At 31.1% G+C, this 12,005-nt stretch overlaps 2 protein-coding genes across 2 annotated transcripts; both read right to left on the bottom strand.

Annotated features, from left to right (window-relative positions):
- Positions 1 to 559: 559 nt before the first annotated feature.
- On the bottom strand, positions 560 to 3,819 carry LOC122589685. Its single transcript, XM_043762009.1, has 4 exons — positions 3,634 to 3,819; positions 1,833 to 1,938; positions 1,492 to 1,549; positions 560 to 789 (listed from the first exon to the last, which is right to left on the bottom strand). Exons 1-3 carry the CDS (start codon positions 3,744 to 3,746, stop codon positions 1,535 to 1,537), a joined length of 234 nt encoding a protein of 77 aa, XP_043617944.1. The 5' UTR covers positions 3,747 to 3,819; the 3' UTR covers positions 560 to 789; positions 1,492 to 1,534.
- Positions 3,820 to 8,201: 4,382 nt separating this feature from the next.
- LOC122590287 lies at positions 8,202 to 9,122 on the bottom strand. Its single transcript, XM_043762614.1, has one exon. It carries the CDS (start codon positions 9,029 to 9,031, stop codon positions 8,348 to 8,350), a length of 684 nt encoding a protein of 227 aa, XP_043618549.1. The 5' UTR covers positions 9,032 to 9,122; the 3' UTR covers positions 8,202 to 8,347.
- Positions 9,123 to 12,005: the final 2,883 nt, after the last annotated feature.

Below are 12,005 nucleotides of genomic sequence, written 5' to 3'. Positions count from 1 at the left end.
TAATATTAATATATGGATTAGTCATTGTGCATTTGTGATAGTTTAGTCAATGAGATGCACCTTCCGCAAGGTGTGTACATGTAGGAAACAGAGACTAAAATGCTGAACAAATTGTGATCTTTGTGTCAGGAAAGAATATATACCAGACTTGGTTACACATTATTGCATAGCCCTAATCCCCTAACAAGATGAAATATGAATGCAAAGGAGAAACACATGCAGTTTCAGAAGGTAATGAAGATGTAGGGTTAAACTTGTAATTTTTTTTATTCTGTTTTGGGCACATGAGAGTACAAAAAAGGGCAAAAATAGAAGCATTTAAGTTTGTTACACTGTACATAATCAAATACATGGAAGTCCAAGCAGGAGCCAGAAACAAACTTTGTACAATATTTATTACCACCACTACATATAATTATGGGATTATGGTATACGAATGTAACCACCTATGACAAAATGGTTATGTAATGTAGTAACCTACTCAGGTGGCTATGTAATGTATGCACCTATGTTTTTTTGGCTATACAATGTAAGGACCTATGTATTTTTTTTGGCTATACTATGTAAGGTCCGTACATATTTTACATAGTATAGCCCAAAAAACATAGGTGCATACATTACATAGCCACCCGAGTAGATCACTACATTAAATAACCATTTTGTCATAGGTGGTTACATTCTTATGTCATTATCCCTATAACTATTTCAGTGACAACCTTCACAAATAAACAGCTGCTCTTCAATATATATATCGTCCCACTTCTTTATGATGATGATGTACTACAAACACTGCATATACCCAGATGGAAAAATGATAGTTGTGTCAATTACTCACAAGTATGCAAACCATCAAGTTGTAGTCAACAGTCAAGCAATTAAATTGGAAATGATTAATCCTCCTAACCAAATAGTCTAATAATCCTCCTAACTATGAGATGATGACATGTGAAAAAATCAGGAGGCAAGATTAGGAAAGAGAATTAGTGGTATCCACATGTCACCTTCTTAATGTATTAGGAGGATTATTAGGCTATTTGATTATGAGGATTTATCATTTTCCATTAAAATTTAGAGAAATGATTAATCCTCCTAATATAATAACCCAAAAATCCTCCTAACTTTTAGATAAGGACATCAGGGGGTGATATTAGGAAAGAGAATTAATGGTATCCACATGTTACCATCTAAAGTTATTAGGAGAATTTTTAGGTTAATTTGTTGGGAGGATAAATCATTTTCCTAAAATTTAACTAAAGAGCCTTTATGTAAAGCAACAAGTAGACCATATGAGTCACAATTACTAATTTCTTGGTACTTGGTACTGCATTGTTTTTAAAAAAGACATTTTATTTATTGATATCAAACAGGTAACTTTTTAACTTCAAAATCAAAGTTGAAATCTTTTTACTATTTTCATAAATAAATTGGAATAATAAATATTGATTCTACTTCCATTTAAGAAAGAAAATGCAAAATACTTTAACTACTTACGAATATACTTGATGGCGGATGTTATGGTCACCAAAACTAGACGTCATCCCATCTGCCACTGCACCCACAAAATAAACAATTTAGTCAGATCTCTAAAAGAATTACAACAATTGAAGACAATGAATTCAGTAACACAAGATTTATTGGTTAACGATTTCTACAGTTAAATTACTTTTTAGATAAGAAATAAGGGGACAGGGGACATGAACCAATGATATCCAAGGTGTTATCATATAGGAAATGGGTCTAACTTACTAAGAATGATAGTAATATCGTATGCATAAGTACAACAGTACTATTCGAAAAAAGGAACTAGATTACTTTGGGGAAACCAATTATACCTTAAGGGTTGGTTCACCTCTGTTGGTGTGTGCAGCCTGTTTTGCAGCTGCTTGCATCTGAGCTTTTGCAGCTCTACCTGCAGCTGATTGTGCAAATTGTTCTTGCCTGCAAATCCAGTCATGAAAACAAACTTTTATCAATGGGACACCATTATGTATGCTCTAAATTTTCACTATGAAGAAAAATTTTGACATTTAAAACCAAGCAGTCTAGATTTCCGCTCTTCTATTGATACTCAATCTGCCTCAAAGGAGATGATATATACATTTTATCTTCAAAAATTCAGTCTAGTATTTCCAAAAGTCAAGTATTTCCAAAATCGAAAGAATCTTCTATTACATCTTATGGTAAAATATATTCATGTGAAGTATGTAATGGAACTCATACCCGTATCAAAATCTGAATATTTAGACATTCAACTAAAATAGTAAACATGCAACCTTCTCTTTTACTCTAAAGGGGTATTAAGTATTAACGTTTTTACACCATGCCTAGATTTGCTAGAAGATTATTCCTTGTATACAAATTGCTGGAATATAGACTTACAGTCATGCAATATACTCCATTGGACCCTTGATGTAAATTTATCCCTTTCCCTTTCAGTACCTCCCAAGATTTGAATTCCATCTTCGGTTTAAAAAACTGATATGATTTACACCTAACGGTTAGTATCCTATAACATGATCAATATCTTATCACAAAATCACCATGCCTCAGTTGGTTTAGAAAAGAAAGAAAAAAAATGAATACTAAAGTGTAGCTTGATATGCAAGGAAATACTGATGGCCAGAATCACTGCTTGCTTGGGCGATACTGGTAATCTGTTTATTACCATAAACATGAATATTATGGTTTTTGCGGTGATGGTGTAAGAGAGAACGTTTGGTGACGCGAATATAAATAAGGATGATGTGGGGTGGACAAAAAGAGGGATGAGGTGGAACAATGTCATTGGTTATATTGAATCTCATAATGGAGTGTGGTAAATGCTTCATACAAGTATACAACATATCTGGGGTCATCAATCAGGTAAATATCACCGTCCGTTAACAATGCAAGAGTTAGAGAGCTTTTCCAGATATGATAATCGGACTCATAAGCCTATTATTATGATCATACATACTTAAATAAAACCATGCCATGTGCAATCTATTCTGACTATAAACAAGGTTATTAGGAAACGAGAGTATGCATGATGCACACTGTGTAGCCGTGAAGGGCAAGAAAGTGTCGGTCGACAAATTACCAGATTATTTTCGTACAAAAAAAAAATGGAAAGGTGTCTCTCTCAAAGGAACCTAAAGTAGTTTCAAAGTGGTTTGATTGAACAACCTCAACATCTCAAATGCCTTATGAATTTACTACCAACAAAACCGTCTCGGTTTATGATTTTAGTTTGCTCCAAAAAGTTCTCTCTATATATCAATATCTATATCACACCTATATATATAGACCAATATATAATTTCCTTGAAAATGGCTACTTATGTCTTGCAAACAAAACGACTAAGCTAAAAAACTAAAACTTTTTTTTTTTATCCCTAATCCATCTGAGTAACAAACACTTAGAAGATACCCATTGATTTAATTAATGATTTAATTTATATAAAACACAAAGTCAATACTACTATTGGGGGATCAAAATTGACATGAATTAAAATTATAAAAAAATAAATAAAAATCAGCTGATAGTACTAAATATTCAAAGAGATTGTAGTAATCTACCAAATCAATAATTATAATAAATAAAAAAAAGGGAGTAAAAATGAAATACTAGTAAATATATTGATAAAGGAATTGCCTTTTTTCAGCGGCTTCAGCAGCTTTGGCTCGAGCTTCTAAAGAAGCCCTTCGTTCTTGTTCTAATCTTTCTCTTTTGGCTTCTCCTCCACCGAAGCAACCCAAACACCCCATTTCCTTTCTTTCTTTTCTTAAAAATTTCGCCTGTTTTGTTTTTGTTGTGTCAATTTGGATCGATTTTATTAGAAGCAAGAAGGAAGGGAACGGTTTTAGAAATAAAAATAGATGATCAAATATTTTGTAAGTTACCTTCATCTATTATGCTACTATTAGTTCCAGTCCTTCAAACTTTATATATTAACCATTTCTGTCTTTGGAGTTTGGAGCATTTTAATTTTTTTGCCCTTAATATTTAGGCGTCCTACCAATCATCAATAAATATTTGATATGTGAAAAAATTTAAAATTTTGAGGTTTTCTTATTTTAAAGTTTTGATACGTATAAAATGCTCTGAAAAATAAAATAAAGGTTTTTGAAAAATGAGTTTCCTTTAAATTTATAGTTAAATATATGAAGAGATATATGAGCCCGTATTTATACCAAAACTTTTGATATATATTTACCACTCAACATAACTTTTATAATACACTTTACAAATAATAACACATGTATGATACATATATAAAAAGAAATGATAAATCCTCTTAATTTTTTTTTAACGGCGGGTGAGAAGGTTGTTTCATCGAACTGAGCAGTGACATCCAAACGGATAGTATGTTCAGGGTTTGAGGCGTCTTACACCGCTGGTACCCCCAAAGGGAGCTTATTTTACGCTAAATAGGTAAATGTTCGAGGTCAATGAGGAATACAAGATTCGATCTCATGACCTCCAAGCCAACATCCACTCTCGCCAGGATACATAGAAGATACCCCGGCTGGCCACTGCGCCAGAAGCTAGGTGGGCCTAAAATCTTTCTAACTATTAGATGAAAACATATGAAAAAATTAGATGAAAATATGTAAAAAAATTAAGGACAAAATTATATAAAAAAAAAGAATTAATAGATATTATATGTTACTTTCTTATAATTTTAGAATAATTTTTAGACTAATATTTAAAACAATTTATCTTTTTTCATATATAAATAGATATGGCATCAATATAACCTTTTTTTATAATGGTAGTTTGTCAACAAGAAAAAAAGAGACATGATATATATTCTTTTTAATAATAATTTTTTTTAATTTTTATTACATGGCCAATGGGGTGAAACTCTATTAATATCGTTATCATGTGACCATATAAGCACATTGTACACATATGAAGGTTGTGAGGTTTAAAACTTGTATATTATGATTCATGTGTGAGGTTGATAATTAGGGTCGGGGGAGTACCTTACCACTCCTCCCGATTTTAAAAATCTTTTCTACTCCTTCCCACCTTTTCTCCACCTTCATGAAATGAAAGTGATATTAGTATTATTTATTTTGATTGATGTACCACACTTATGCAATACTACCTTGTACAGTCAGATGTAAAACTTGTACATTGGTACATCTATCAGAAACAATGGTACGAATGGTGTTCAACCATTTGACTGACAAGTACCTGCTTGGTCCCCGAGGTACACCATTCACCCTTATCAAACATGAGGTTAATGCGATATGTACTCTGAATATCAAAACGCTATATGATACCATAAGATTATCACTCATTTACTTCTTTTAGATAACCATTGAGCCATGGAATAGAAGCTATGATAAAAGACAGCTGTGGTGGATTAGGTGAGATGGTTTAGGTGCAGTTTTTGGAGCATCGAAACTGTAACATCGTCATGTACTTCTCAAATCCAACTAAACCACATGATTATTCAATTTAAGCCAAGGGCCCTCATTGTGATCCCGATATTTAAACGCATTCGATTTGGCATATGCATATATCTTCACCGTAACTTACCAAAATGATTCAGCAGTGATGCCATATTATGCCATATTTTGTAGTGATTACTAATGATCATTGTGGAAAGACTTTGGATTAAACGACTTCGTTTTATGATTTGACATACAGAGCACCTGCTTACTACTAGTGTTAGCTAATTCAAGTTTATAATATAACTAGGGAGTACCCGCACAATACGACGGACCCGAATATGTCGCAAAAGAAGTCGTTGTTAATTTCAGAGACGAAGCCAGAAAAGTTATTTCGAGGGAGGCAAATTTAGAATATTAGTCTTATAACTTGTATTTATTCCTTAAAATTAATTGTCTTTAGGGATAAGGTTACAAATATATTATTAAAATGGGAAAAAAATTACATTATATTAAAATTGGGATGGAACCTCATGTTAAATTTATCCATGCCATTAAAATATATATTTTTATTTTGATTACTTAAATAAAAATATTACACTTTCTAATTAATGTCATATATTCATAAGAGAAAACATATAACTAAATACTTAATTTAATGAGACACAAAATAGATGTAAACGAGCCGAGCCGAGCTCAAATACTGCTAAGCTCGAGCTCGGATTCGATTTAGAAGCCCGGGCTCGAGATTGGTAATTTAACTAAGCTCGATTATCAAAAGTTCGTGAAAAAAACTCGTTAGTCTATAATATATTAATTAATGTGCATAAATATTATTATATTATATATGAAAGCTTGTTTAGGCTCCCGAGCTTATTCGAGTTATGTATTTAAAGTTCGAGCTCGATTAGTAAACGAGTCAATAGTTAAGCTCGAATTCGACTCGAGCTCGTTTAGGCTCGACTCGAAACGAGCTTTTTCCAAATCGAATTCGAATAATTCGCGAGCAGGATTGACTTATTTACATCCCTAGACACAATATACTTCACACTTTCTAGCTTTTAAGATCTAACTAATTAAAACACCTCACCACTTCAAAATAGAAAATTCCAACATGTTACCAATGGCCTCTCTTTCTTTCATGAAAAAACAAACTTTGACTTTCAAATAAACACAACCACATCAATTAGGTTGATTTATCATTATCCTATATTAAAAAGTTTCAAAACTTAACTTAGTAAAGAGTTTTAAATTATATTAGTTTTATCATTAACATTTATTAATATTTGATGAGCTAATTAATGGATGTATATATTAATAATTTACAGAAGGGATGTTGAATTGGTACTAAGGAGTAAGTTAAATTTGATATTTCGTAGATTTAATTTTAAATAACTTATCAATTTTGAACAATTTTGACAAAGAAGTATTGATAAAAACAAATAATTTGGATAAGAAGTAACACACTAATATTCGTTTATGATGGTCAAATACTCAAATGTCATGTCATACTAAAAAACTAACACACAAAAAGTCTTGTAATTACTTGCACAAGAAACCCGTGAAGAAATTATTAGTTATTTATTGAATCTTAAATAATTCTATGCTTGCACCTTACACAAAACATGTGCGTATACATAGACTTTTATTTTTTTTTAGGTGTATTTGTATTTTTATAAGGGAAGAGTGAATATAAGGACATCTAAGTTTAAGTTTGAACCTTTTATATATAAATTTTTAAATATTTTTTATTAATAAATAAATTTTTAGGCCTCATGAATTATATGAATTAAAAAAAAATATATGGGTATTACACACCTAAACTTAGGTATCTAACAGTCTTATATTATATATTTTTTTATAATGTTACATGTTAGAGGGAGACAGACGTGAGATTTAAAAATTGAATTAGGTACTTATTGAGACCAGACAAATTCACACGCGTAGGTATAGACTCGATCTACTCGTTTGTTAAAATTAAAAAAGTTTTCGCATGAAAGCGTATTAAACGTTTATTTTTCTCAACGATGATATCAGACTACCTACTTTGATAAGTAATTGGTCATTTTTAAAAAGATACACATAATAACAAAAATGTATAAAGTTAGATAAATCATCATGCAAATTCAAAAAAAAAAAAAAAGTTAAATAAATCGAATAATAAAAATGACAGAATAACATACATTCATTCACAAAATGAACATTGTATTTTCAAAATAATTTGCAAAAACATTAAGTTTATAGTTATCATTGATGCAGAGTGGTCCAAGAGTTAGCGGACATTTTTATAGACGAATAAAAAACTGAAAATTACGAGCAAAGTAAGCACTACAACTCCATGTATAACTTTCTTACCACTCTTTATTTAGATCAAGAACCCACGAAAGATGTAGCATTTTTACGGCTTTCGGATCCCATTTCGTGTGTTTAAGCCTCCAACTTTGAAAATATAATTATAATATTGTATAACTAAGCTATTAAATTAATTGTTTTTTTTAGAATTAATACTATGGTTAGTTGATCATACATCATAACTTCATGCGAATTTATAATATATATTATATTAAAGGCTATATAAAGGAAAACAAAGACAAACCAAGTCTATATTTCTATTACATATCCCATGAATTTAAAAGTACAATTTACAATTAAAGAATTCCGAAATTATGTAGTAGCTAGATTCATACAACAAGCGATTGAACTTTTAGTCCAACTCGACGTGCCTAGACATCGGACAAAAAGATACCAAACAAATTTACACAGCGAACATCTCCGCCAAGATTCAATATTAACAATTTAAAAAGACAAAAAAAAAAAGAAGAAAAAAAAAACGTCAAGATTATCGAAATATCCCCTAAAACAAACCGAAAAAATGAAGTTGTTTGGGTCATTTGTCAAAATCAAAGAATGTACCGCGAATACTACTTCATAGCTCCATCCGAAGGTCCCTTTTTTTTTGTTTTGTTTTATGGTTTTGACTTTTTCAAGAACTCTTTCTTCGTGATCCTTTTCGGCTTCTTTGAATTATCTTGCGTCTTGTTAATAATCGGAACCATATACCAACCGATAGAAGTGCATAATATCGCAAAAGATCGTCCAAAAAATAATAGCAACACCAAGATTATGATAACAAACAATGGCAAACTATATGAAGGCTTCCACCATTCTCCGATTTTTCTATTCCATTCATCAAATCTAATCTTTTTAATACACTCATCAATCGATGGTTTCGTTTCTAATGCTTCTTCGATTTCTTTAACAAAACCGACATCTTTATGATACTCAAAGTCTGTGACACTATCCGTGGAGCTAGAATAATCGTGTTTTCTTTGATCTCGTAACCTGACTATAATTGGTTTGACTTCATTTTTGCTTTCGTAAATGAATTTAACCATGGACACATCTTCGGATCCTTTTTGTATAAATATGTTCTGTCTTTTAAGGTCAAGTTCGGCTAAAAGTGCCTCAAACTTGTCGAGCCCACGATTTGAATACGGGTTAGTAGTGGTTTTAGTACTACGTTGTCGTCGACGACTACCAAAAATGCATTTTTTTCGTGTTGGTTTTCTTGGAGATGTTGTAGGACAGGGCCAAAGCACATCAAGATCGTCTTCTTTTTGGCTTCGACAAGATCCACAAAAGAAGACCATAATGCTTTAATTCTTGTTTTTGAAAAATGTAAGTGAACGTGTATATAAATCAAGAGCTTTTGAATTGTGTAGAATGTGTGTGTGTGTTAGAATTATTATGAGAAAGAAAAGTGAGGGGAAAGGAATTATAAAGTACTAGTATATATATTCGAAGGCTTTGTCTGGATGACTAAATCCAGCAGCTAGAATAGTCAAATAAAAAGCGTTGACTTTTATTGTCTATATATGTAAGAAGCTTTGCTGAATCTTCTGAAAATGATAAAGAAATAGAAATGTTACTCCTTGGAATTCTTCTTCTACTTATCCAACTGAATTAAAAAGTTTCCTTCGTTATTTAGCCATGCATTAGAATCATATTAGTAATGTACCCGAACAATACAACAGTATTGCCGGTTATGTGGACGATAAATAGTGTATTTTATTGATGTAAAATGTGTATTGTAACCGTGTAGGTATTTTAAAGTTAAAGTTATATATTATGATTATAAAATTAAGTTCATCTAAGGTATTAATATATCATTGGTATTTTAAAATATATTATAGATATTTCAAGTAAAAATGTTTAAATAATAAATAAATAAAAAAGATAAATATTTTAGCTTTGAAAAAAATAAAAGGAACTAAAAACTTTACATTATAATTTAGATTTAGATTTAGATATAGATTAGAATTCAAATTACGATTTAGATAATATTATATATATGTACTCAAACATGCTTATTCATTTTGAGTTTGTTTTATATTTGAATTATTAGGATTGCTAAATGGATAAATCTAGTCAATAATGGTCTACAAGTTGGATTTAAAATTTACTATTTGAATTTGTACATGTGCTGCTCTATGTGCATATTCAAAATAATATTATTTTTGAACAGCTTCGAAATATATATATTTACACTCAGTTCTCGAGTTTTTTTTTGGAAGGAATAAAAAAGATTGTGAAAGATCTTAAAAATAGTTGTGTTCTTAAGTTTTATTTAAGAGAAGAAGAGAAAAGAAAGGAAAAGATTTAGAAGGAGAATACAATAGATTTTAGCCAAGAAACTTTCATCCCATTTTTGGGATGATTGGGAAGGATGAAAAATCCACCCCTTCTCTTCCATTCATCTCTTTTCTTCTCTTCTCTTTTCTTTAAAAATTGAACTCGAGAACCGAGCATTAAAGAAGATGCATGGTCTAGCACTCTATCAACGAACTAGACAAGCAACTAATGTTGCAATTATAATTACAATGATGACTAGCATTCTAAAGCATTAAATATAACTGGGATTAAATGTTGCAATTATAATAATTAAGCTTCCAATCAAACCAACTAGAATTGCAGGATTTCTGTTCTTACAAACTGACAGAGATCTGAGGGGACCCGGATGTTACGAATAATGAGATCAATATAACTGGGAAATAGTGACGGATCTTCGAAGAGTATTTATTTATTTTAGAAGAGGCAATATATAATGTACATTAGCAGGGCTGAGGGTAACTTAATTAATAAACTCTTGGGCTTTGACAAAAAAGATTCACACTAGCAGGTTTTAATGTTTGGGCTGCTATAAAGGGCTTTTAACCACAAAAAACTGACACCATCAGACTCATCAGAGTGTCACAGGCTTTAATGTTTGGGCTGCTAAGTGGGAAATTAAACTTCGTGTTTACAGAGAGACTTTCATAATTTAAAGTGGATAACAATTTTCATAGTTATAAGTGTGGATTTTTTTTCCTTCCACGTGTATAAGTGTGACAATTACCGTTGAGCTCGAGGACGTTAAAGAAAAAAAAAACAACTATTAAGAATAGTCGTTGCTGCACACCGTATTATCTTGTTAATTTGTCATTATATTTGACATTTAATTTGTGATTTTTCTCCACAATAAAGTGATGTGCCGATGATATGGGACGAATAAAAACGCATTGTCACCAGGAGAGGTAGTGACACAATTTTCTTCTTCTTCTTTTTTTTTTTTTTTCCTTTAACTGAGAAGGGATAATGGGTTAAGAGTGATGTTATGTGGACAAGACAATAAGTACGTATCACCTGAATTTATTTGTTTCTACTTTAACCTTTTCTTAGTGGTGCCCATTAATTTTGTTTGTATATATTTTGTCTTTTAGCATAGAATGCTTTACAAATCCAATTTGTAGCATGTCCCATTTTTATTTTATTTTTTATTCTTTTTTGGAACTTAATTTGTGTTTGAGAATCGATGTTAATTGAGCGTGTAATGTGTAATATTAACATATATGGGCATATCAACCTGCATCCGGCCTGCTGCTCATTTAATACTACATTTTAAAGAAAGACTCGCTTAATTATACTTGAACGAATGACACTGTGTAGAAGGCTAGCTTCATAGGCTTAATATATATGTAGGATGAATTAGAACCTTTCTTTGAAACTTGTTTATATCTACTTAGTATTTTTGAATATAATTGGTCATGAGACAAATGAAAGTAAAAATTTCTTTTTCATAGTTTAAAACTTGTAAATATTCTTAAACATCATCAAGTTTGGTAACCTACGTACGGTTTGCATTGTGTACAGGTAGGTAGATAAAATAAGCAAGTCATTGGAATGCCGGCCGGCACCTCGATCGATCAAAGTGTATACATCAATAGAGTCCTTATTTTCTCTTTGGTTGTCAACACGTACGATATATTTGAAGTTGCACTTATCGTGGCCTATTTGGATTAAGATCGAGTCCTAGTATCTTGTTGTAATCCTTTAGCTCAAGGTTTTTCTTTACCATTTGTTTTATTTATGCATAATAAAATTTTGGATGTTCAAAAAATAAAAAAAATGCGGGAACCTCGAGACATTAAATTTATTCAAAAACTATTGATTTTCTTTTTAACTGTCGCTTTTATGAAAACTAGCAAAGAGCTAAAAAGAAAACTACAAACTGGAAAGACTAGGATTTTGCATCCAAGTTGCTAGCTGAATTTAATTTCACAACGACTAAAACACCATTTAATTAAA

Source organism: Erigeron canadensis, chromosome 2 (genome assembly GCF_010389155.1).
Source record: "Erigeron canadensis isolate Cc75 chromosome 2, C_canadensis_v1, whole genome shotgun sequence".
NCBI lineage: Eukaryota > Viridiplantae > Streptophyta > Magnoliopsida > Asterales > Asteraceae > Erigeron > Erigeron canadensis.
The sequence above is the reverse complement of the archived record's forward strand: the minus strand, read 5'-3'. Positions and strand labels throughout refer to the sequence as shown.

Bases quoted from the DNA above. Each gene is read 5' to 3' on its own strand.
- LOC122589685 (XM_043762009.1), bottom strand. From the start codon at position 3,746: ATGGGGTGTTTGGGTTGCTTCGGTGGAGGAGAAGCCAAAAGAGAAAGA. The intron at 1,939-3,633 runs GCAATTCCTTTA...CTGGATTTGCAG, and splicing joins GCTGAAGCCGCTGAAAAAAG to GCAAGAACAATTTGCACAAT.
- LOC122590287 (XM_043762614.1), bottom strand. From the start codon at position 9,031: ATGGTCTTCTTTTGTGGATCTTGTCGAAGCCAAAAAGAAGACGATCTT.